At 37.4% G+C, this 26,752-nt stretch overlaps 1 protein-coding gene across 4 annotated transcripts; it reads right to left on the bottom strand.

Moving 5' to 3' along the window:
- Nucleotides 1-111: 111 nt before the first annotated feature.
- LOC121976924 lies at nt 112-23,445 on the bottom strand. 4 transcript variants are annotated; one of them, XR_006110710.1, is made up of 12 exons: nt 23,148-23,444; nt 22,770-23,056; nt 22,295-22,532; nt 22,092-22,144; nt 21,896-21,932; nt 21,285-21,350; nt 2,644-2,745; nt 2,408-2,561; nt 1,785-1,861; nt 1,377-1,475; nt 508-637; nt 112-415 (listed from the first exon to the last, which is right to left on the bottom strand). XR_006110710.1 is itself a non-coding variant. In XM_042529344.1 (11 exons), exons 2-10 carry the CDS (start codon nt 22,874-22,876, stop codon nt 1,410-1,412), a joined length of 900 nt encoding a protein of 299 aa, XP_042385278.1. In that variant the 5' UTR covers nt 22,877-23,056; nt 23,148-23,443; the 3' UTR covers nt 112-415; nt 1,377-1,409. The 4 variants fall into 4 exon arrangements, 3 of the variants coding, with proteins under 3 accessions (XP_042385278.1, XP_042385279.1, XP_042385280.1); XM_042529344.1 differs by lacking the exon at nt 508-637 and having other exon boundaries at nt 23,148-23,443; XM_042529345.1 differs by lacking the exon at nt 508-637 and having other exon boundaries at nt 22,770-23,049; nt 23,148-23,443.
- Nucleotides 23,446-26,752: the final 3,307 nt, after the last annotated feature.

Below are 26,752 nucleotides of genomic sequence, written 5' to 3'. Positions count from 1 at the left end.
CGCATATATCAAAAATCATCATATAATTAATCAACTAAGATGTTATTTGATATGGAAGGAGAGAAAAGCAGAGCATGAGTCTGATCCTTAATGACATCTCCATGCAACAAGTTAATTCCAAACAAATCCTTGCATATAAGAGCCAACATCGAAAACGAATATGACACAATGCGAAGTGTAAACTATGGCACGTTCAGTACAATGATAAATGCTACCTTTGATGTTCTTTCTTATACAAGATCTTCTTAGTTGTTCCTCTCAATTGTATTAAAGGTATAGTTGTTCAAGACACTAAGAATGCTAAGAGACCTTCGTGCTCGATATATATGCTCGCCCATTTGCTTCCTTTTCGATAAAGCAAGTCCTTCCTGGACAAGTTTACCAGTGCCTCAGATAGTTGAAGTTTCTTATTATCCTGGAAAATACAACATCAGCAATGACCGTATCTACCAAATCCCAAAGGCCATAGTAAATACACAGTTAGGAAGACGAATGAAGAAAACTTACTTCCAAGGAGCAACTGTCGCGGGCAAAAGAAGAATCAAAACAATCGAAAGAAACCACACACTCTAAAGCAAGGAAGGATTTCGAACAGATGTGACATCAAGATGCGGAAAAAGGTTAAACCTGATTGGTCCTGTCCAATTGGAATGTGTTAGCCTCCAATCCCAGTTTAAATTCATCTGCCTAAAAATGGGTAAGAAATCCTCTCGGCAGAAACCGTAAAATCTCCACTTTACTGTTCTCATCTCCTAGGTTCCAGAGTGTTTCACCAATAAGAAGATCGCAGCAACCAAAAAAATCCACCATTATACCTAAGAAGTTATCACCAATAATCCTTAAAACGAAGTTAAAAACCCATGCTGGGCCAACTGTGCCACTGGCCTAGTCTTCCTGCCAAATGCATGCTAGCTGGTGGAGCGATTCGACATTGCATGCCCAACTCGTCGAACGCTAAAGTCAAATTCCATCATGATGCGATGCTCATGTGACAGTCATCTAGCATCCATGTCATAGCTCATGGACACATGACGAACAAATGAAGCATCAGGGCGAAAAGAATACATATCGCAAATGATGTTTAATCTCTATTTACCATTGCCAATGTACATTTTATATTGCCTCGACCAGTGCCCAACCTAGTTATGTGGTTGTCAATTCACCATAAGTTGAGCGAATGCCATTTAACTTAAGGTGCAAACTGAAAGAAAAGTTTGGATTGCAAGGTAAGACTACCATATTCTAATAAGCATTTCGAAAACATAAGGATCAAAGTAAAATTTTCCAGAGAAAATATGATGACTAAGTCAACATTAACCAAAATCTAATGATCTCAAGTACACTAAGGGTGTTGATCTTTGACAGCTATTACTGACCTTTACGACGCAATGGAGGGAAGGAAAGGAAGCTTAAATCTTCAAGCACAGTAAATACTTGTTGTCCACCAGCAAACGAGGAACAGAAGTTTGCACCATCTGTTCACAAAGAGTGTAACAATTTAAGTCTCTGTCTGTGTTTTTTAAAAAACTACTTTTTATTTCTTTCTGTAAAATGGAAAATATTTTATGAAAAAACATAGTTGATATTCATTGTCTTTTCTTACATTTGAAAAGATCAAGCATTCACATGAAAAATAAATTTTATGGTACAAAGACGTCAAAAGAAAAAGATCACAACTGGATTTTTATCTTTCTTTTTTATTTTCTAAATTCATTTTTTTAAAATAAAAAATAAAAGACTAAAAGAATTTACAAGAGGTAAACAAAAAAATGAAGGATCAAGACCTGAAATCCTATTTGATCATATAACCTTCGAGCTGCAATGTTATCCTTGTTTACATGTACATATATCTGGTTGATGCCTGGCATTTAAAGCTGATGTCAGTGGTACGAAAAACAAATATGAAAAACAACCATCAAAAATAAAATCATGATATTTGGAAAGTACAATGCATAGGGAAGTACTCATCACATTCACAAGGACCATCGACTCAAAATAACTAGTCATTCGGATGGAATTGATGCTCCAACACGACAAACCCATGGCTTCTACTTGTTTATCTAACTCACCTTACTGAAAACTTGAATTCTTCTTCATCATCAATCTACCTGTACTCCTTATTCCTTCCACTCAAATAGATTGATTCTATTGTCCACATATACAACCTAGATCGTTCACCATTTATGCCCAGACCAACTTTCCATGAAACACTAGTTATGGGAGCTAAAATACTTGCCATCAATCAGAATGAATTTTTTTTTTCCCACCCTCTGAGTCCATGTATGTTCCCTCCTTTTTGATGTGCAAAAGTAAGCACACTATGTGCCATTTGGTTGCTTAGCATGAGCCCTCTCCTGCTATTACACATAACCTTAAGGCATAATCAATGAAACATAATCTCATGTACCATGTAATTTAGCTGCATCAACAGCCAATGACAACAAGTTTGTTGCAATTCCTTCGCGGCGAGCATTCTTGGCGACACACAAGTTTGCTACATATACATATCTTGTTTGATCCAATCCATAAATATTGGAGAAAGCAGGTGACTTCACATGCTCCTAGTCAACAACTTGACTCATGAGTTTCTCGCCATAAATTGCAAGAAAAAGAATGAAAAGGAGTGTAATTATAGACTCATACTCCAAGAATTGTATCTCCACAGTAAAACTGTCTTATGTTGAGGTCTAGGGTCCCAACTATGCTGCTCAATTCTGTGTGGTTGACATTCTCATCCATCCTCGTCTGACAATTTGGAGAAACAGCAAGAACAAAATATGAAAATTGTTGAGAGTTTTCCAGTGATACTATGAAAAAAAATGACTTTGAAGAAAAGATTCATAGTAATTAAGAAGGAATCAATTATCTTTGCAATCTAAGAAAGATTAAACCTAACTAGTCAGATTGAAATTGGTTATGATGGAAGCTCTTGACAAAATGTTCGGAAAAGTCCAAAGGTTGCAACAAAACCAAGGGTGAAAAATCTAAGTTGAAAAGTTACTACAAACTTAATTGATGATACAAGTACAAGAAGTTATATACATTCTAATGAATTTCTGATTTAATGTGTGAACATATCTTTATCATAGGAAATTCTAGTTATGTTTTCATACTAAAACATTAAGGGGCTAAGAAATATTACAGCATTAAATAAATCCCGGTAGCCTGTTGCCTCTTTCACTAACCATCAGTGTATGACCTAGAGGTTTTTGTGTAAATGCCAGATTTCACTATTCAAATATTAGCCTTCTGGTCACGTGATCAAGGGCACCCTTGGAAAGGGAAATGAATAAATAGAGGATGATAAAGTATATGCCTTATACACAACAGAAATCGCAACCATGCAACACCTTGTGTGTTTTGTGGTCCAGTCCAGTACAAATAATTTTTTGAAGAAAAAAATCTAGTTGTTTACTATAACAAACCACGCAGTATCATGCCACCAGACAATTTAAGTTTCAAAGTGATACAAATTGAAGAATGTCGTAATTGTTTCATGTATAAAAATGAGAATATATTGTTCTCTTGTAAGATATGGAAAAGCTCAAGGATGAATCTGTTGTTCCAGTATATGCAAATTAACTGTTTTCTTTACTTACAGGAGTAAAGTACAAATAGAATTGGTAAATTTTAATATGGCATGTTTGCTTAACCTAAACAAATTTAGATGGGTGATAACCATCATTTGGTTATAATATTTTGATTCATAAATGCATGTTTTTATGATCTTCACATAGGTTAAACTCATATTTACATCATATTTCATGAATTGCATTTATTTTTGGACTTCATTGCAAACTATCTCATTATTGCAATATTTGATGATAATATTCGAATATGATCTTTGTAGGATCAAAAGGGCCAAGGACTTAATCATATCAGACCAAATTTGGGCTCAAATCTAGAACTAATTGAAGAGATCAAGTTTTGAAGCAATATGGACTGTCCATTCGAGATTAAGAGAGATCTGAGCCATCCGTCGATGATCTAGTCCATCCAAGCCAAGGGGGAGTAGATCACAACTAGTGATCAAGATCTGAAGATTTGGATGAGATTTGGAGCAACTTCCGCTATTGAATCGATCCGGGGCAATCTCAACCATTGATCAAATCTCAGATATGATTTAAATGGGAAATGAGAAGCTACAGGGTGCACGTCGAATTTCTACAGTGCTCTTGCGTCAAAACAGAGGACGATCACAAGCTTGCGATCTCCTTTCGATCCTTTCCACCGTCGGCACGCAAGTGAGGTCAAGGGTGCTTCCCTTCCTCCGGTAATCATCCTCTCTACCACCGGCGATGCCACTTCATCCCTCAGCTTCAGATCGGACTACCAACTCATCGCGATTTCGAGCAAGGAAGAAGAAGCGGAGAAGGAGAGAGGGCGGTGGATTCAATTCGTTCTCTTGATCTTCTAGCCGGCGATCATCTTCCATCGAAGCTCCGAACATGTCCAGGACCTGAGGGTATTTCATGCTGTGTACTTCTTGTTTTGATGTTGCTGATTGATTCTGCCAAATCGGAGCTCATATGATCAGTTTTCATTAAGTTGTGAGATCTAGATTACTCTTCTTGGATCTGTGAGAGCTTGGGGTTTCCCAACTCACCTCGGTTCACTGTTTCCTTTTCCCGATTTGCAAATCTGTGTTATGTTCTTTCTGATTTCTAGCTTAGTTTGATTGTTTCTAGCTGTCCAGTTCAATAGATCTACATTGTTTGATATAGATTACGTTTTAGATCCGGTTTCTTGTTCTTTTTCATTCATCTGAATGCTTGTTAGCTCCACTGATGGAGATATGAATTTGTTTAATGTTATCCAGTTACAAGAATCTGAATTGTTTGTTCTGTTCTTGTTTTGCTCTTGTTTAGTTCCAATCTGTTTGGATCTATTAGTGATGTAATCCATAGCATAGAGTGACAGTATGTTATGGGTTCATGATTAATAGATAGATAGGATTTCTTTTATTGCATTAGATTTAGTTTTATATTTGTCTTGCTATTTTGTTCCTTAGTTTAATTCCGTTGATAATGATTTTTATAGCGTAGGGTGACAATACGTTGTGGATTCATTGTTGATGATTAGTTTGGATTTCCCTCAATTGCATTAGGTTTAGTCTCATAATTTGCTTTACTTTTCATTTGTCAGGTTAAGAACTCAACGAAACCTAAAAACCTCATGTTCTAATAAATTGATCCTAAGATTCAATCATTGTTTACATTCCTTGAGAGAGACAATCCGGGTCATTCCCTATATTTCATTAGCTTAAAGGGGTTCGGTGATTATTTGATGTCAATTCACGACAAATTGGACATTATCAAACTTGGCGTCGTTGCCGGGAAATGTTAACGGTGTTTGATACCTTAAGATTGTTTCTTTTTCTTTTCACATAAAAAAAAATTGAAAAAAAATTATTGACAAATGCTTTAATGTTCATACATACATGTATTTGATCTTATATGTTCTTATGTATTCTGATCTTATTTGCTAGTGTTTCAGTGTAAGAGCAGGAAATTTCTTTGACCATGGATCCATATTATCAGTACTATCAGCCTTAGACTCGGTTCTATCAGCCTAAACATCAGTATTACCCACCTATGGAGCAACAAAATAGGTACGAGTCATTTCATAATACCTATAATTCTAATATGGTGGATCAATCATATTTCAGGTACAAGGTTACATATAGTCAGTTTCCTGATTCATATCTAGCATATAGAAACCCACAGGGAGTTCAGAATGATTATACAGCTATGCGAAAGAGGATTCGCGGTATTCAACAATTCAAGGAAAAGACATTGCATGAATATTGGAAGAGATTTAAGGAACTTTGCTCCAGTTGTCCTCAACATCAGATCAATGATCAAATGCTTGTCCCACATTTTTATGATGAGCTATTGTCGTTTGATTTGTACATGGTGGATAAAGCTACTGGAGGGGCCTTGATTGACAAGACTCCTGATGAAGCTATGAAACCGTTGGAAAACATGGCTACCAACCCTCAGCAATTTAGAAATGGACAATCGGTTACCATAAGTGCTGATGAGACCATTCCTACGGATATCGTGTTAGCTAGAGCCCTAGAGCCAATCATTTGATGATTGTATTTTGGACTTGTTGTTTCATATTCTATATAAATAAAGGCATTTGATTTTTGGTTATTATACTTACTTGTATTGGTGCCAAATAAACTAAGTATAATAACGTCCTTGAGTAGACGGTTCTCACCTATATCAATCGGTTAGTTGAACCGATTGTGAGATGATATAGGGAACACTACTCTTAATCATTCCTGGTCGAGTATTAACATTTAGGGACAATGTTAATGCAATAAGACTAGCATGTAGGTCAACTCGATGACTTGATCTCACAAGTCATGGATATAGAGATATCAAGTTGACACATGGGTATGTATTGGAGAATGTATACTGAATGACCCGCCATGAGAAAGTATCATGGATCGTTATATGAGTGTCATATACTTTCTCATGTGGCTATTAGTATGACTACTAGTCCTTAGACCTGAAGTCACCATGGTTCCCTACATAAGGAGTTATGTACTTTGGTTTCGTCAAACGTCACCCGTAACTGGGTGGACTATAAAGACGATTACTGGGTATGTAACAAATTATGCGGTGGGATGTGAGTGATGTAGATGAGATCTATCCCTCTTATATGACGGGAGAGACATCGGTATTCTTGATAGAGTGAGACCACGAAGTGCATGGCCATGCCCAAATGAGTCAATATGAGATATTGAGCTCATTTGATTGAGTGAGTCTACTTGGAGTTCAAGATTTAGATTGATTAGAGGATGACACGGTCTATGTCTCACATCGATCAATCTAGATGTCTAGGATAGAAGGACACTTGTCATATATTGTGAGGAGTCACAATTAGTAGTCACAAGGTGATGTTGGATCTCAACATTCTTGTAACTTGGGTAGTAATGATGTATTGCTAGATACCGCTCATTACTTATGTTTCTAAATGAGTTTAGGGGCATTACCAACGTTACAAGAACCTATTGGGTCACACACAAAGAACAAGTGGATGGAGATTAGGTTCATATGATGAACCAAGAGGATTGGATTCATTTGATGAATCAAATTAGATTAAGAGCAATCCTAATTGGGCTAATTGAGTTGGACTCAAGTTGATTCATGTGTTCAATGAGTCTAATTTAGATTATGACTCATTGAATCAATTTAATTAAATGAATTAGATTCATTATATTAAATTGGCTTGAATTAAATGGTTGGATTAGATCAACCATGAGAGGGATTAAGTCAAGTTTGACTTGACTTGAGAGGAAGATGAAGAGTCAAGTTTGACTTTGACTTTATGCCACCTCATTGGTGAGTTGACATTAAGTGGACCAATGATGATGCTCCACATCATCATGGTTACTTAAGTGAAGTGCCACCTCATGGGAGTTACCAAGAGTTGTGACTCTTGGTATCCCATGGATGTTACAAACCACTTAATTAGATGAAAAGAGTTTCATTTTGCAAGTGTAACTCTCATTCAAGTGATCTTCCTCCTCCTAAGCTCTCTTCTTGCTCCTTCTCTTCTCTTGGTCGTGGGTTTCAAGCAAGGGGGAAGAAAGGAGAGTGAATCTAATCCAAGAAGAAAGGTTAGTGAAAGTCACATAGAGATTTTAGAGGAGTGTGTTCTCTTCTTTTCCTTTCTTCTTCTTCCAATCCTACCCGAGAGCCCTAGAGAGTGCTAGCACACTTGTGGTGCTCTCTTCTCCATCCTTGAGTGTTAGAGAACACTTCTTGTTCGTGTGGATATCATTAGAGAGTTGTCTACGTTGACAACTTCGAGACCCGGCGTACCGTTGGACGAGCGGGATTTGCGAGGGCACGCTTCAAAGGTATAAAATGTTTTTCCTTTGTAGATCTACTGTAGATCATAGTTTGAAACTCGTACTCGTATTTTCCGAAATTTTTCTTCGCACGGATCCAATGGCTAGGGGGTTTCGGGGTTTCCGCGACGCGAAAAAGCGATTTTCGCGGCCCGAAAAACCCAACAGTGGTATCAGAGCCACGTGCGAAGCTTGTACGAGTTTAGTTTTTGTTTTTATGACAAAAATTCAGTCCTGTGATAATCTGTAATTTTATGGTTTTTAGAGTTTTTATGGGTATTTTTCTCGTAGAAGCGAAGCACAAGTGTTTCGGCACTTGTAGGCTTCGACTACCGAGAAGAATTTTCCAAACGGCAAAGTTTCGCCCCAAAAATTTTTGGGACAGCGGGCTTAGGCGCTGTTAGATCGCAAAGGAACCCTCGTGATGGTTAGATCGCGGGTAGGGGCGCTGCCCCTGGCCCCGCAAGGGGATTCGTTCCGCGATTGCGCCCGAAAACGCTAAATGGGACCGCCGGGAAAATTTTACTCATAAAATTGTAAAAATTATAAAAAAAAAATAAATTACAGAAAATTATGAAAAAATATATAATTTTGAATTATATATTAATTTTGTGATAGTCATGGCCCAAAAAGACCCAATGTGATTGGATTTGTGTTGTAATTCATAATACGGCCTGCGTGCCGTCATGTGATGTGTGTGCTGTATTTTGATTCACGACCTGCGCGTCGTGCCTTCTATTTTATTTTTGTTGTAAATTAGATTTAGACTCGAATGTAATTCGAGTTTCTAAAATTGTAATGTACAAAATTGGAGCGGTGGAAGATCCACTCGAGACGGAGTTACGAGGAAGGCGCGAGCAACACAAGGTGGTCAAAAGGAAGGAGCTTGAGAAGCTATTGACTTTAGGTTGACCATCCGATCTTCTCATTGGCTTGAGAAGATCGTAGTAGGGCCATGACATAATCACAAAATTTAATTAATTGCTTGTGTATATATGATGCATGTTTAAGTAATTAATTAGTGCCTAGCGATTAGATTAGATCTAAATCGTGCACACGATGCACTCTTCGGTTAGATTAGATCTATCGAGTATATGATACGCATCATCGTTTAGATTAGATCTAAAACGCGTCAACTCGTAATGCCTACCATGCCGTGATACCTACCACTACCTCGATCGCATGTTGTTGTTGAATCTGCCAAAGCAGAGCAACACATACTATTTTGGTAGGGTACGGAGGGACAATCTTGGTCCCGCCTATCAACGCATGGGTGAGTACAACTCAATTAGATTGAGTATTCCTAGTTTACTCGGTTGGATCGAGTACAACTATAGGCATTCTTCCAACGGTTGGAAAGGTAGGTCAAAATCACGTTTATATTAACTCTTGGGCGTATTAGCCAAAGCTAACTCGAGTTTTAATATAAATGCGGATTTTATCCTATAAACAAGAGTTGCATAGAGATGTAATTGGTAATCGTTACCTACCGATCATACTAAGTCTTGGGCGTATTAGCCAAAGCTAACTCAATGGTTAGTATGATGTGGATCTTGTCCCATATGAATTATAAAATTCAGTGGGAGCATCATTTAGTTAAAGGCCTAATTAAATGATTAAGAATATGATACTTATTTCTGCATTTAATTCTGTTGTAGAATTGTCATGACGTCAAACACGAACATCTTCTCTCTGCGTTCTGTCCTTAAGAAGGACAAGCTCAACGGAGCAAATTTCCTGGACTGGTACAGGAATCTGAGAATAGTTCTCACCCAAGAATGTAAACTGTACGTTCTGGAGCAGCCCATTCCGGAGGCTCCTCCTGCCACTGCCACGCGAGCAGACCAAGATGCTTACAAGAAGCATCAAGATGACGCATTAGATGTGTCCTGTCTTATGCTCACGACCATGAACTCTGAGCTTCAGAAGCAACATGAGTTGATGGGCGCTTACGGTATGGTTGAACATCTTTGTCACCTATATCAAGGACAAGCAAGGCACTGGAAGAGGAACTCCAAAGAATACTTAGAAGATCTTAAGAAGAAGAGAAATAAGATTTCTACTTCAGGTATACATGTTATAGAAGTCAACCTCTCTATTTCTTCATCGTGGGTATTAGATACCGGATGTGCTTCACACATTTGAACTAATGTACAAGCGCTGAGAAATAGCAGGGCATTGACGAAGGGTGAGATAGATCTACGAGTAGGCAATGGAGCACGGGTTGCTGCTATTGTTGTAGGAACTTACCATCTATCTCTGCCTTTTGGGCTTGTACTAGAATTAGATGATTGTTGTTATGTGCCTTCCTTGACTAAGAACATAATTTCAGTTTCTTGTTTGGACAGGATTTTCGTTTATAATAAAGAACAAATGTTGTTCCATCTTTTTAAACGATATGTTCTATTGTAGTGCACCTCTGATAAATGAACTCTATATTCTAGACCTTGAGAGCCCTATCTATAACATAAATACCAAGAGGTTCAAGTCAAATGACATGAACCAAACCTACCTCTGGCACTGTCGCTTAGGTCATATAAATGACAAGCGCTTATCCCAGCTCCATAAGGATGGTTTGTTGGACTCATTTGATTTAATATGCGAGTCATGACTACGAGGCAAGATGACCAAGACTCCATTTAGTGGGCACAGCGAGAGAGCAACTGATTTGTTAGGACTCATACATAGTGATGTATGTGGCCCTTTCAATGTTGCTGCTAGAGGCGGTTATAGATACTTCATCACATTTACTGATGACTTCAGTAGATATGGTTATGTGTACTTGATGACACATAAGTCTGAATCCTTTGAAAAGTTCAAAGAATTCAAGAATGAAGTACAGAACCAGCTTGACAAGAGTATTAAGATATTTAAGCCATGAGTTTCGTGACTATTTAGCGAGTGTGGGATCCTATCCCAACTCACCCTTCCGGAATACCATAGTGGAATGGTGTATCCGAAAGGAGGAATCGTACCTATTAGATATGGTGCGATCTATGATGAGTCACACGGATCTTCCGACGTACCTTTGGGGTTATGCTCTGGACACGGCAGCTTTTATACTCAACCGAGTTCCATCCAAGGCCGTGATAAAGACACCGTATAAGATATGGATGGGAGATGCCCAGGTGTCTTTCATGAGGATTTGGGGTTGTGAGGCTTACGTTAGACGTCAAGTCTCGACAAGTTAGGACCCAAATCCGACGAGTGCTATTTTATTGGATATCCCAAGGAAACTAAGGGATATTACTTCTACGTTCCATAAGGTAGTTGTGGCGAAGATCGGGGTCTTTCTGAAAGGGACTTTGCTTTAGAAGACTAGTGGAGCACGCTCGATCTTGAAGAAGTTCAAGATGCAAACAATAGTCAAGCCTTGATGGAAGTTGAACTGGAACCACAAAGTGTTGTGGATGATGTTGTTCCACAAGGAGTTGAGGAACAACAACCGATTCAAGTAGACATACCTCTTCACCGATAGGGTACGTCGTCACCGAGAGATACTCATTTCTCTTGTCGACCATGATGACATTGTGCTCGTAGAGGATGAGCCTACCACTATCGTGAAGCTGAGACCAGATTCCGAGAAATGGCTAGAGGCCGTGAGATCGAAATGGAATCCATGTACACCAACCAAGTATGGACTTTGGTTGATCCACGAAGGTAAAACCCATTGGGTGTAAGTGGGTCTTTAAGAGAAAGACGTGGATGGACTTATCTATAAGGGTCGCTTGGTAGCTAAAGGTTTCAGATTCACGGTATTGACTATGATGAAACCTTTTCTCCAAGATGCGATGTTTAAGTCCATTCGGATCACGCTTGCCTACCATGACTATGAGATATGACGGATGGATGTAAAACCGTTTACGAATGAAACCTACTTGAGGATGTGTACAAGACAACCTGAGGGTTTTGTAGATCCACAACATACTAGCAGAGTCTGCAGTAGGTCCATTTATGGACTAAAGCAAGCTTCTCGGTGGAATCTCGATTCGATGATGCAATCAAACAGTTTGGTTTCATCAAGAACGAAGATGAACCTTATGTCTCAAGAAGGTTGTAAGGGACATAGTTGTCTTCCTCATATGTGGATGACATAATGCTCGTTGGGAAGGACATCCCTACGCTGCTTGATCAAGACACGGTTAGGGAGTTACTTCTCGATGAAGGACTTAGGTGAGGCATCCGCATTCTAGGATACAGATCTATGAGATAGATCTAAGAGATTGCTTGGCCTAAGTCGGAGTACATTGACAAGGTACTCCTTGGTTTGCCGTGCAGAACTCCAAGAAGGGATTTCTTCTATGGCGTGAGTCTTTCGAAGACTCGAGGTCCCTCTTCAGAGAGAGAGAGACCGCGTGGATCGGATCCCTTATGCCTCGGTTATGGATCGATCGTATGCGCCACGCCATGTACTCGACACGATGTCTCGTATGCTTTGAGCGTGACGAGCAGTCAGATCCAGGTGAAAGTCATCGATAGCGGCGAAGAATATTCTTAAGTACTTAAGAAGGACTAAAGAATATTTCTTGATATATGGAGGCAATGATGAGCTAGTAAAGGGTTATAGTGATGCTAGCTTCCGGACCGACCAGGATGACTATAGATCGCAATCGGGGTTCGTGTTTTGCATTAATGGTGGTCTGAAATGGAAGAGTTCGAGCAGACACGATGGTGATTCTACGATGAGGCCGAGTATATTCATCAACCTCGCTCGCACGGACCAAACACATACTACTGCGCTCCATCTCATTCGAGAGATCGTCGAGAGAGGAGGTGAAGATTTCCTGAGTACCTACAGAGGCTAACATCGCATATCTTGCTTTGGCTAGAGGAAGCATGATGGTCACGCTAGGTCATTTGGGCTTAGAGCCTACGTTGATTGCTAGTTTAGGTGGGAGATTGTTAGCTAGAGCCCCAGAGCCAATCGTTTGATGATTGTATTTTGGACTTGTTGTATCGTATTCATATAAATAAAGGCATTTGGTTTTGGTTATTATACTTACTTGTATTGGTGCCAAATAAACTAAGTATAATAACGTCCTTGAGTAGACGGTTCTCACCTATATCAATCGGTTAGTTGAACCGATAGTGAGATGATATAGGGAACACTACTCTTAATCATTCCTGGTCGAGTATTAACATTTAGGGACAATGTTAATGCAATAAGACTAGCATGTAGGTCAACTCGATGACTTGATCTCACAAGTCGTGGATATAGAGATATCGAGTTGACACGTGGGTATGTATTGGAGAATGTATCTTGAATGACCCATGAGAAAGTATCGTGGATCGTTATATGAGTGTCATATACTTTCTCACGTATTAGTATGACTACTAGTCCTTAGACCTGATGTCACCATGGTTCCCTACATAAGTAGTTATGTACTTTGGTTTCGTCAAACGTCACTCGTAACTGGGTGGACTATAAAGGCGATTACTGGGTATGTAACAAATTATGCGGTGGGATGTGAGTGATGTAGATGGGATCTATCCCTCCTATATGACAGGAGAGACATCGGTATTCTTGATAGAGTGAGACCACGAAGTGCATGGCCATGCCCAAATGAGTCAATATGAGATATTGAGCTCATTTGATTGAGTGAGTCTACTTGGAGTTCAAGATTTAGATTGATTAGAGGATGACACGGTCTATGCCTCACATTGATCAATCTAGATGTCTAGGATAGAAGGACACTTGTCATATATTGTGAGGAGTCACAATTAGTAGTCACAAGGTGATGTTGGATCTCAACATTCTTGTAACTTGGGTAGTAATGATGTATTGCTAGATACCGCTCATTACTTATGTTTCTAAATGAGTTTAGGGGCATTGCCAACGTTACAAGAACCTATTGGGTCACACACAAAGAACAAGTGGATGGAGATTAGGTTCATATGATGAACCAAGAGGATTGGATTCATTTGATGAATCAAATTAGATTAAGAGTAATCCTAATTGGGCTAATTGAGTTGGACTCAAGTTGATTCATGTGTTCAATGAGTCTAATTTAGATTATGACTCATTGAATCAATTTAATTAAATGAATTAGATTCATTATATTAAATTGGCTTGAATTAAATGGTTGGATTAGATCAACCATGAGAGAGATTAAGTCAAGTTTGACTTGACTTGAGAGGAAGATGAAGAGTCAAGTTTGACTTGACTTTATGCCACCTCATTGGTGAGTTGACATTAAGTGGACCAATGATGATGCTCCACATCATCATGGTTACTTAAGTGAAGTGCCACCTCATGGGAGTTACCAATCTATGTCTCTTTATCCACATTTAATGAGAATACCTTTTTGGTTTTGAAAGAGAATGATTTTTCATTAACTCTCATTCAAGTGATCTTCCTCCTCTAGCTCTCTTCTTGCTCCTTCTCTTCTCTTGGTCGTGGGTTTCAAGCAAGGGAGAAGAAAGGAGAGTGAATCTAATCCAAGAAGAAAGGTTAGTGAAAGTCACATAGAGATTTTAGAAGAGTGTGTTCTCTTCTTTTCCTTTCTTCTTCTTCCAATCCTACCCGAGAGCCCTAGAGAGTGCTAGCACACTTGTGGTGCTCTCTTCTCCATCCTTGAGTGTTAGAGAACACTTCTTGTTCGTGTGGATATCACTAGAGAGTTGTCTACGTTGACAACTTCGAGATCCGGCGTACCGTTGGACGAGCGGGATTTGCGAGGGCACGCTTCAAAGGTATAAAATGTTTTTCCTTTGTAGATCTACTGTAGATCATAGTTTGAAACTCGTACTCGTATTTTCCGAAATTTTTCTTCGCACGGATCCAATGGCTAGGGAGTTTCGGGGTTTCCGCGACGCGAAAAAGCGATTTTCGCGGCCCGAAAAACCCAACATATCGAGGTGCTTGAGAAGAGGGATTGTAGTGTTTTTGACAGAGCTGATCTTGTTTCCATTACTCCACAGGACTCCTCTAGTATTTCTTGTTGTGATGCTGTAGTTGTAATAATTTCTGACTCTGCTGATATTGTTGTTGTAGATGTTGATGATGCAGGTACTGATGTTGATGATGAGGAAAGTGTAGGGGATTGCATAGTGGAAGCAATACCCTAAGGATTACCTTTTCTAGTAGCACAATCACCGGAACCAAATGTTGATGATGAGAGTGTAGGGACTTATGCAGTGGAAGCAGAGCCCCAAGAATCACTTCCCTTAGATACACCACCTGAGCCAGAGCCTAAACCATTATTTGATGATGATGAGGTCACAGTCACCATTCTAGAACCTCCAGGTACCTTTCAACATGAAAAGGTTAGTATTTCTTGTGATTTATTAGAAAATTTCATAGAGGTGCCATTAATTAACTTTATTGGATGTGATGTATTTTTGGAACCATATAATGTAGAACCTAATATTTTTCCATGCTTGCGAGAGGTGTTGTCTTTCGTTGATTTTGTAGGAAATTATAAGCTTTTGGAGTGGATGCTTAAATTGAACCGCCTTCAACCTCCGGGGCAATTTTTCGAGGAGCATATGGTGGGAGAGGCTTTGACTTCAATGAATAGCATTCCACTTCCGAAGTGGATTTTGCACCTTAATCGACTCCAACCACCAGGAAGAATCATTCTAATACCGACATGGAGACTACTTCTAAATCATTTGCAACCACCGGGAATAAAGGGGAGTTCGTTCTTTTCTTTTCTTTTTGCTTTATACTTTTCCTTAGTTTCATACTTTACATTTGCATTTTGCTTCCATACTTTGCATTTTGTTTAGTCTACATAGCGTCTCATTTTAAATAAAATTCTCCATGAAATTGTTTTAGTAATACTTTTAAGATCATAAAAGATTTTTAGGTTTGACCGTCAATTTTTAGGTCAATGGATATGATTGAATGTTTTACTTGCATGCTATTGGTTAGTGTGGTGATAGATTCTATGTTGATTTATTAAGTTTGATTGCAAAAATTACCTGGAAAGGACTACCTAAAGCCTATAGTCTATTATTCTTTTTGTGTGATATGCACTCTACAATTGAACTCCAGAACTTGCATTGCTTCTTTTCAAAATCACAATAGCATATGTATGCATGGAAATGAAGGATATTTTCATTCTTGTTTCCTTATATTTTCCATTTCTTTCCCCACAATTTTCTTAAAACATTTTCATCTAGCATTTTTTTATCTTTGATCACCTTTGCTTTGCCTTAATTCCGTTGAGAGTTTTGGTTGAATTCTTGATGAGTTAGATTGCTAAGATGGACAGAGTTTTAAGTGTGGGGGGAAGATGTATAAGTTTTGAGGTTTATGGAGGTCCCTTACTACAAATTGATTGGAAATTTTGAAATTGTGGAATAATTCATGAGTTGTCATGTTGGAGGTTAAATGATGTTGTCATTTAAAAGAGATTTCGGTTATTAACAACTTGTAGAGAAGAATTTCTGAATCTTGACGGCATTATAAGTTGGGAGAATGATTACTTATTTTCAGAGCTCCAAGTCAATTTCAGGAAACTGAATTCTGTCAAGGAAAAAAATGGCAGTATTGTGAATTGCAATTCAGTTTCTCACAGTTGTTGAACTCTGTTGTAACCTTTAAGAACATTTCAGTAAACAACTGATGAGTATTTTCTGTTGAGATAGAAAGAAAAGGAGAAAGGAATTTGATAAGAAGCAAACTGATCAGAAGCGGAGAGCAATGCATAAACAGGAACCTGTTTATGTGTGCTGATGCCTTATTTTCTTCCAGATTAGCATCACTGTGAATTTAAGTTAAAATCAATTTAGTGCCAAATGAAATCCTATCCTAAACTTAACCCTACATAATTCAAGTTTAAGTTATTTCAAGTTCAGATTTTGAAACTAAAGTGCTAGAATACAGAAATTAGAGTGTTTGAAGGAAATGCAGGGATTAGTTGTTTTGCAAGAAATCAGCAAGTTGGCATGATTGTTGCTGCTGAGGAAAGCTTTCCAATGTTAGTATGAGTTAAAAACATTTGGAATGAGCTAAGAACCTTTGTCCCAATGAAGAACACTTGATCAGCAAGGGGGCAGTAGCTTTATTTCTGGGATTGAAATGCCAAGAGCTGAATTACAAGGAGGCAGAATTTAGAGAGGAAAGAAAACTGTAACCCTGTTTTGGTGCCAAATCTTCAAGCTATTTCTAACCAGAAACGATGTGAATCTAGGATCATATCAATTTAGTGTTAAATGATGTCTTGTTCCAAACTGAATTCTTTGTGATTTATGCTGAAGTGACCTTGAAATTCCAATTCTGGAACTCAAGTCTTAAGCTGCAGATTCCAAAAACCAGCCTTAAATTCTGAAAATTCTAAAGTTGGATTCTAAATTTCTGAAATGTAGGAATTTGTTTGAGAATTGAACCATAATCAGTCCATTGAATCAGTGAAGAGTCAATTGGATTTACTTCTCTAATCATTAAAGATTTGGGGAAGCTGATAATTGCTGCTGTGTAAAAGTGGGGCTGTGAATTGGATTTTAGATGTCGTGTGCCAAGATTTCTCCTGACACTAAATGATCAAGCGGAGTACTTGGTTTTCATTTACTAATTGGGTTGCCAATCTCCTAAAGTCTTCCATGATTTAAGCATGTAAATATAATGGAGGAACGGGGGGTAGCTGAAATTCTCTGGAATTGAATTCTGAAGAAGAAAAACTGTGAAGCAGAATTGAGAAGTTTAACTTTGAATTGTTGCTACTGGTCTGCATGAAATTTGATTTGGTTCTTCACCAATGCAGTACTGAAAGCTTTTCATTGACTCACAATTTCTGTAACTGAACTCTAAAGCAACAGATTACAGAAGCCAATCTCAGTTTTGAATTTCTGAAACTGGATTTCTGAAATGCTGAGGATCTTTGAGGTTGAGTCTGAATGTACATCAAAAGTTAGACAAGAGATCAGCCCATGGAACATGAAATTGCATCAAAATCAGACCTGTTTTGTGCCAACTAATCATGTTGTTTCTGATTAGAAAATGAACTGAACTCAAGTCCTATCAGTTCAATTCTAAATGAGATCTCCTTCCAAGCTAACCCTTCATGACTTAAACTGAAATTTCCTTGAATTATCAATTTTGAAACTGAAGATCAGAAATCTGAATGTAGAATTCAGAGTGCAGTTTTATTTCTGGAAATCAAGCCTGATTTCTGAAATTGGCCTTGAATTCATACATTATAGAGATCAATTCCATATTAGAGTGTTCACATATGATGTTGGCGGAGATGCAGGATTTCAGAATTGTTTTATGTTGCTGCTGCTTGAAAATCAACTTTGTTTGCCTCTTCAACCATACAACAGGAGAGTAATCAAGGGATAGGATTCAATTACTACTATAAAGAAATCAGAAATCTACAGGAATGAATAACCTGAAATTTCCAGATTTCTGGAATTTATTCTGTGGAGCTGAGTTTTGAAGCAGAAGTGCAAGAGTCCTGATTTCTGAATTTAATCATGAATCAGAATTCATGAGTTCAATTTCCTACTTCTTTGAATCTGAAATTTGCCTAACTGAACAACTTTGCAGGAGAGTGACTTAGAATCAGTCATAAGTAGAAGTGTGAACAAATTGAATTCAAGTGAGGATATTGTGATTTCCAGAATCAAGCAAAATCTCAGAATTCTGAATTCTGGAACAGGAAATACTACTGATACCTAGAACCAATTCTGAATTTGGTTCAGATTTCGGACATTTGGGAAGTTTACTCCACCTTGAAGACTTTCTAGAAACCCAGAACTGAGACATTACAGTAATCATTGGCTAGAAGTGTATCAAGTAATTGGATAGCATGGTGTGTTGCATTGTCCAAGACGGACAAAATATTTTATGTGTGTGCGTGTGTTTCCAAATTCTGGAATTGAAGTGTGAAAAAAAAAACAGTAGCAATAAAGAGTATCAAGTAGAGAATATAGCGTGCCAAGATTCTTTGGTGGTTATCATATTGAGGGAAAATTTGGCTTAATTTCTTGTTTTGGCATCGACAAATGGTGTTCTTCATTCCCTATGATAAATTCTTTGATACATCTCAAATTGGTCAACTCATCAAGTTTATTCTTTCAATACTCTCATTTCTTCATTGATTCCTTTCCCTTTGCCATTTTGTTCATTTCACTTAATTCTTTTTGACTCCATTGCAATTCATAATAAATCCTTTTGATTCATGTATGCTATGTTTTATGGTGGTGGAGAAGTAGAAAATAAGCAAGCATATGGTAGTGAAGTGTTGTGAGTGATATTGAGTGAGCACCACTTATACATGTTTGAGTGTGAGAGTTGGAATAGGTGAATACCTTGTGAGATTGCATCTTGCTTAATTATTCAATTGGATTGAAATCACCATGCTTACTGATTATTATTTGGATTGAATTTATGATTGTTTGTGATCTTTAGATGGTCTTAGTTAAATTTCTTTTATGATCTTCTAAGCATTGCTAGGGAATTATTGTGGAGATAAATTTTAGTTGTTTCTTTTATTTTGTTTGCTTGTCTGGACGTGCAAGAATAAGTGTGGAGGAATTTGATAACCATCATTTGGTCAATATTTTGATTCATAAATGCATGTTTTTATGATCTTCACATAGGTTAAACTCATATTTACATCATATTTTATGAATTGCATTTATTTTTGGACTTAATTGTAAACTATCTCATTATTGCGATATTTGATGCTAATATTCGAATATGATTTTTGTAGGATCAAAAGGGCCAAGGACTTGATCATATCAGACCAAATTTGGACTCAAATCTAGGGCTAATTGAAGAGATCAAGCTTTGAAGCAATATGGACCGTCCATTCGAGATTAAGAGAGATCTGAGCCATCCATCGAGGATCTGGTCCATCCAAACCAAGGGGGAGTAGATCACAACCAGTGATCAAGATCTGAAGATTTGGATCAAATTTGGAGCAACTTCTGCCGTTGGATCGATCTGGGACAATCTCAACTGTTGATTAGATCTAAGATCTGATTTAAATGGGAAATAAGAAGCTACAGGCTGCGCGTTGAATTTCTACAGTGCTCTCACGTCAAACAGAGGACGATCGCAAGCTTGTGATCTCCTTCCGATTGTTTCCACCCCCGGCGAGCAAGTGAGGTCAAGGGTGCTTCCCTTCCTCCGGTAATCATCCTCTCTACCGTCGGCGACGCCACTTCATCCCTCTATTTCAGATCGGACTACCAACTCATCACGACTTCGGGCAAGGAAGAAGAAGCGGAGAAGGAGAGAGGGCGGTGGATTCAATTCGTTCTCTTGATCTTCTAGCCGGCGATCATCTTCCGTCGAAGCTCTGATCATGTCCAGGACTTGAGAATGTTTCGTGCTGTGTACTTCTTTTTTGATGCTGCTAATTGATTCCGCCATATCGGAGCTCATCTGATCAGTCTTCGTTATGCTGTGAGATCTAGATTACACTTCTTGGATCTGTGAGAGCTCCCAGCTCACCTCGGTTCATTGTTTCCTTTTCCCGGTTTGCAAATCTGTGTTCTGTTCTTTCTGGTTTCTAGCTTAGTTTGATTGTTTCTAGCTGTCCAGTTCTATAGATCTGTATTGTTTGATATAGATTATGTTTTAGATCTGGTTTCTTGTTCTTTTTCATTCATTTGAATGCCTGTTAGCTCCACTGATGGAGATCTGAATCTGAAGCTGTTTGATGTTATCCAGTTGCAAGAATCTGAATTGTTTGTTTTGTTCTTGTTTTACTCTTGTTTAGTTCCAATCTGTTTGGATCTATTAGTGATGTAATTCATAGCATAGAGTGACAGTATGTTATGGGTTCATGATTAATAGATAGATAGGATTTCTTTTATTGCATTAGATTTAGTTTTATATTTGTTTTGCTATTTCGTTCCTTAGTTTAATTCCGTTGATAATGATTTTCATAGCATAGGGTGACAATACGTTGTGGATTCATTGTTGATGATTAGTTTGGATTTCCTTCAATTGCATTAGGTTTAGTCTCATAATTTGCTTTACTTTTCATTTGTCAGGTTAAGAACTCAACAAAATCCAAAAACCCCATGTTCTAATAAATTGATCCTAAGATTCAATCATTGTTTACATTCCTTGAGAGAGACGATTTGAGTCATTCCCTATATTTCATTAGCTTAAAGGGGTTCGGTGATTATTTGATACCAATTCACGACAAATTGGTCATTATCAATGGGTCTGTAAAAATCATGATCATACCATAAACAGGTCAACTATTTACAACGAGAATTGGTTAAGATGGTGCAATGAGAGGTTGTGTCATGAACAAGCAATCTTGTTTACTTCAAACACAGGTTCTAGGTCATTAACCACTTCAAACACAGGCTCTAGGTCATTAACCATATCTTTAAATTCTACTCATACATGACTAATTTATTGTTAAATATAAGGTTAACTAGAAATTGCTATGATACAAGACTAAAAGCAATTTGATATCTAAATCAAACAAAAAGTAGATCTTACTGCAACAACACAGATACACTTCTCAGCCTCCTTCCTTCTGCACCTTCTCTTTAATGATGAAAATTCCTGCATTAATTTGCACTCTAAATATAAGGTTGCTGAGTCAGTTTAAAGAATTACCAAACAACTTCACAAGGCAAATCAAAAGCATGAGGGATTTTAAAAAAAATATATCCATCAATAAGACATTTAGTTAATCTAAGAACACTTATGCATATAAGAGAGCACTGCTGTGGGCCTGATTCAGACAAAGCTTTAACCTCCTGATTTCTGCACTTTGACAGGCAAATTCAAGTGCACCTTGTTTCAAAGTCAAATGACCTGCGAGCTATTCCTCTAAAGTGCAAGTTGCAGAAATTAAGGCAATCCTATTGTATCTAGAGAAGCTTTATTGGACCCTAGTTGCACGCCATTGGTGAGCACAAAATTTCTTAAGAAAAGTGGCTGCGCTTTAAGATTGCTGATTACTATGAGTTAACAAGCCATCATTTCAACCCACCTACAACTAACTTTTAACTGAATCTTGTTGAAACATTAGTAAACTAGTTTCTCTCTTTAAACTATGTGCTACCAATAATGCATTTCCCTGAATAAAACAAAGTGGTTCTTACCTGCTCAGCGAATTGCCTTTTGTAGGCTTCAATGAAACTGAAATAATACATTGAAAGGAAAAGTTAAGAATCCAAAAAAGGAAAAACTATCTTCAGTCAATAAAACTAGGAGTTGAAACAGTGAAGAGTGAAGTTGAATAGTTGATGCTTGTTGTTGAGGAAAGGAGTAAAGATAATGTTGTGTCTATATGCTAACCGTGCATAAGAATGATCCTCCCAGTGACTCTCCGCTCTCAAGCATGCCGCCATCTATAATGATTCGTGAACAATTGGAATAGGGAAAATTAAAAACTAAGATCAAGATAGGACAAAACTAATTGTCAGAAAACAAACAGCAAATAGAAGCATCAATCATCAGCTAAATGGAACTTGTATCCAGCAACATAAGTTTAAGCTCACCCAAAATTCTTCGTCAAGAAGAGCCTCGCGGGCAGTAAAACGGCCGAAGACCTTCCTGTGCACGCATTCTAGTTTGTCCTCCAATTGACTGGCTGGCTTGAAGTGGAGAATTGATCGACTGGACGAGGGTTGATCACTGGAAGACACCTCAATATGAGGAAATTTAGGAATGGAACTAAGATCGCCGGAGATGCCTGCCTTATTCATGGCGCCAGAAGACATTGCACGCTCATCCTTCCTACAATTTCCAACGACGAGTATCACCAAAAGGGCGAAAAGTTCATTGGCAAAAAAAGAACAATTTATAATGAGGAAAAAGAGGAGAACCCGCATCGCTTTGCTTGTTTTAGGAAAGAAATCAGACGACAGAACCAGAAGCAACTTTCCTACGTTTCTATGATGCAAGAAAGGGGATCTGGATCGCGTGCTTGTTTCCAGAGAGGAATAAGACGAGGAACAAAAAAAAACGACTTACATGGCACGGAAGGCGTGTCTTTCAGGCGGTTCTCGCTGCTGCGTAATGCGGAGGAGCAGACATCCCCCTCGTCGGAGACCGGAAGAGGGAGCAGCGACCACCGCCATCAGGAAGAGGGAGTTTCAAGATGCGAGCTGTGCCGAGAGGGAGAGGTAAAGGATTTTTTGCTTTTAATTTGGATGATTGTAGCAAAAGGAAGAACCGTGGTGGCTGTTTCGGTGGCGCTGAACCTGATCGACAACGCCTAAGCTCCAGGTGCGGAGGAATCGTCCCAAGCCATCTGAAAGCTTCACAATCAAAACCAGTCAAATATGCATCACATAATCAAGTGCAGGTGCGCCAGAAACAGTATGATTAATAAAAATTAAAACTTTTTACCACTAAAAAATTTCCACTGTTTGATCCATTCACCCCCTTCTTTAACGATCAAACCCTAAACTCTCCACTTCGACTGACGGTGCCGCCTTTTACCTCCATCGCATCAACCGATCTGATAGAGCTCCCTCAAGGAGAAGCAACCTACCTCCCTCGCCGGCATTCTGGTCCCTGGAGGCCCAAATTCGTGCAAATTGAGTTGTCGTTCTATTCGATTCACTAGGTCAGGTGGGGATAAAGCTGAAGTTCGATTCCGATGATCTGAAGCGCATCTATTAGAAAGGAGAAAGAAACAACGGGAAAATGTTTTCTTTTTTCTACTTCTAAACATGAAAAATCATGGGTAAATTTGCATGCAGTAGTCCCATGGACAAACATAAATTTGTATACAATTTTATCTTTATTTTCACTCCCTAGTCAAATATGTTTTCCTAATTACTTCTGATATTTTAAGTATAAAAAATCTAAAATTGAGTATAATTTCTTTTAAATTCAGTACATTAAACTAGAATTTAGTATATTTTCTATCAAATTGAACACTTCCATCTCAATTGGATGAAAAATATATTAGATTTTTTTAAAATGGTACTCAATTGGATGAAAAATATACTAGATTTCTTTAAATGATGCTGAATTTAGGAGAAATTATATTAAGTAGGAAAAAAATTATACTCAATTTAATAAAAAATATACTCAATTCTAGTTTAAAGTACTGAATTTAATAGGAATTATACTCATTTTTAGACTATTTATATCTAAAAAATATGAAGGGTAATTTTAATAGAAAATATACTCAAATATACTAGATTTTTTTTAAATTATACTCAATTGGATAGAAAATATACTAGATTTTTTTTTAAATGATACTTAATTGGATAGAAAATATACTAGATTTTCTTTAAATAGTATTGAATTTAGGAGGAATTATATTAAAATAGGAAAAAAAAATATGCTCAATTTAATAGAAAATATAATCGATTCTAGTGTAAAGTACTGAATTTAAAAAGAATTATACTCATTTTTGGACCTTTTATACCTAAAAAATCTGAGGGGCAATTAGGTCATAATATTTGCATGAGAGAGTTGAAGCAAATAAAACTTTGCATGCAGGGAGTGGAAACAAACTTTGTTATTAGTGGGGATTCCATGTAAAATTCAAGTTGTGATTGGGAATTTTTCTCTACTTTACTACCTTTTTTTTAAAGGAAAAAAAAGTTGTCTAAGAAAATTCGATAATTTATCAAAGAGCACGAAGGTTTCCGAAGTTATTAGAAAATCGGCTCTAAACCTCAACGTGGGTCTACGTTGAGCCTGATATGATTTTATATTAGGTCCAATGTGAACCTAATGTAATTCATATTAGAGCCATGTTAGCTTTAGAACTAATTTTTTCAATAATATTTTAACACCTTAGATAATCCGAAATAAGCAATGGAGGACACTATTGGACTCCTTGCGGTCTCAGAAATACATAATACCTGAAATGACTACAATTGGACTTGCCTAGGTCCATCAGTAGATTTTGACCGAAATCCACTTATAGATACATTTGGTCTGATATAGAATTATATCAAGCTTAATGTAGGCCTGATACGTTGGGGTTTAGAGTTGATTCTTCCTTATTACATTGTAACACCTCCAAGAAGCCTAAATAAATAACAAAAGACACCGTTGGAATCCTTGTAGTTTTAGAAATCTATAAGATATGAAATATATCCAATTGGAATAGTCTAGGTCCATCAGTGGATTTTGACTAAAATCCACTGATGGACACGTTGAGCCTAATATTAAGCATATCAAACTCTTGCCAATTCTTCTTTATTACATTTTAATACATCCGAGAAGCTGAAATAAGCAACGAAGGAGGACATCGTTAGACTCCTTGCAGTCTCAAAAATCCATAAGACATGAAATGAGTCCAATCGGACTTGTCTAGGTTCAAAAGTGGTTTTTGACTCAAATCCACTGATGGACACGTTGGGCCTGATATAATTCATATCATACCTACGTTGGGGTTTAGAGCCGATTCTTCCAATAATATTTTAACAACTTCGGAGAAGTCAAAATAAGTAATGGAGGGCACCGTTGGACTTCTTGTAACATCATAAATCTAAAGGATTTGAAATGAGTCCAATTAGACATGTTTAGGTCCATTAGTAAATTTTCACTAAAACGCACTAATGGATCTATTGGCCCGACCCTGATGTGATTCTATATCAGACCCACATTGAGATTTAGAGTCGATTCTTTCTTATTATATTTTAACACCTCTGGAGAAATCGAAATAAGCAATAAAGGGTACCATTAATCTCATTATAGCCTCAAAAATCCAAAGGTCATGTGAATTTTTGAGACTGCAAGGAGTCCAACAGTATCCTCTGTTGCTTATTTCAACTTTTTATAGGTGTTAAAATGTAATAAAGAAGAATCAACTCTAAATCCCAATGTGGACATGATATGAATCATATTAGGCTCACCCCAATGTGGACGTGATATGAATTATAATTCATATCACGCCCACATTGAGGTTTAAAGCTGATTCTTCCTTATTACATTTAATACTTTTGGAAAAATCAAAATAAGCAATGGAGGATACCGTTAAACTACTTACATCATCAAAAATCCAAATAACTTGAAATGAGTCTAATCGAGCATGTCTAGGTCAATCAGTGAATTTTAGTCAAAACTCATTAATGGACCTAGACAAATCTGATTTGACGCATTTTAGATCCTATAAATTTATGAGGTTACAAGGAATCCAACGGTGTCCTCCATTGTTTATTTAAGCTTTTTCAAAGGTGTTTACATGTTATCAAAAGAATTATCTCTAAAACCTAACATGGACCTAATATAAACATATCATGTTCATATCAGGACCGACATAGATCTGATATGAATATTTATGAATGCATGCAAAAGAGAGAGGAAAGAGAAAAGAGGAGAAAAAATAGAAGAGGGAAAATAGAAAAGAGAAAAGAGAAAGAGAAAAAAACAGATTTGACAGATGGGTAGAACTGGAAGAGTACATAATTGAGTATATACTTTGATAAATACTAAAAGTAGTGTGTGCCTTTTTTTTGGTTAATTTGGAAACACATATAGTGTGTGTGGTTTTTGGTTAATTTGGAAAATTTTGTGTGCCCTGTGATGAATTACCAAAGAAAATTTTGTGCACATGAATTATTTTTCACAAAATAAATAAAGTTTTTAGATTAGATTTAAACCCATGATATTTTAAAATTTGGCTAACAATACTGTGTTAAAAAAATTATAGATCCACTACATTAATACCTCTAGTGCTAGCTCCATGAATATAGAAGTAGATAAATGCAGATATACAGACATTAGATACATGATGAAGTAAATATCAGATCGTCAGTTTCTGATAATCAATCCCTAACCATTACATTAAAAATATCATGTGACCATTATCTGTGCTACGTCCTAAGGCTGCGTTTGGTAGGGCGTAATCTGCCTTGTAATGTAATTCTGATTACATTACAAGGTAAATTATTTTGTTTGTTTCACTTTTAAACTTGTAATGTAATGTAATTTGGATTACAAAATGTAGTGAAGTTTTGTAATCCAGATTACAAAGCAAATGTTAT

Source organism: Zingiber officinale, chromosome 4B (assembly GCF_018446385.1).
Source record: "Zingiber officinale cultivar Zhangliang chromosome 4B, Zo_v1.1, whole genome shotgun sequence".
Taxonomy (NCBI): Eukaryota; Viridiplantae; Streptophyta; class Magnoliopsida; order Zingiberales; family Zingiberaceae; genus Zingiber; species Zingiber officinale.
Note: the sequence above shows the minus strand (reverse complement) of the source record. Positions and strands in the feature narration are given on the sequence as shown.

Bases quoted from the DNA above. Each gene is read 5' to 3' on its own strand.
- LOC121976924 (XM_042529344.1), bottom strand. From the start codon at position 22,876: ATGGCGGTGGTCGCTGCTCCCTCTTCCGGTCTCCGACGAGGGGGATGT. The intron at 22,145-22,294 runs GTGAGCTTAAAC...GAATCATTATAG, and splicing joins TTCTTGACGAAGAATTTTGG to ATGGCGGCATGCTTGAGAGC. The intron at 1,476-1,784 runs GTCTTGATCCTT...CTTTGTGAACAG, and splicing joins ATGATCAAATAGGATTTCAG to ATGGTGCAAACTTCTGTTCC.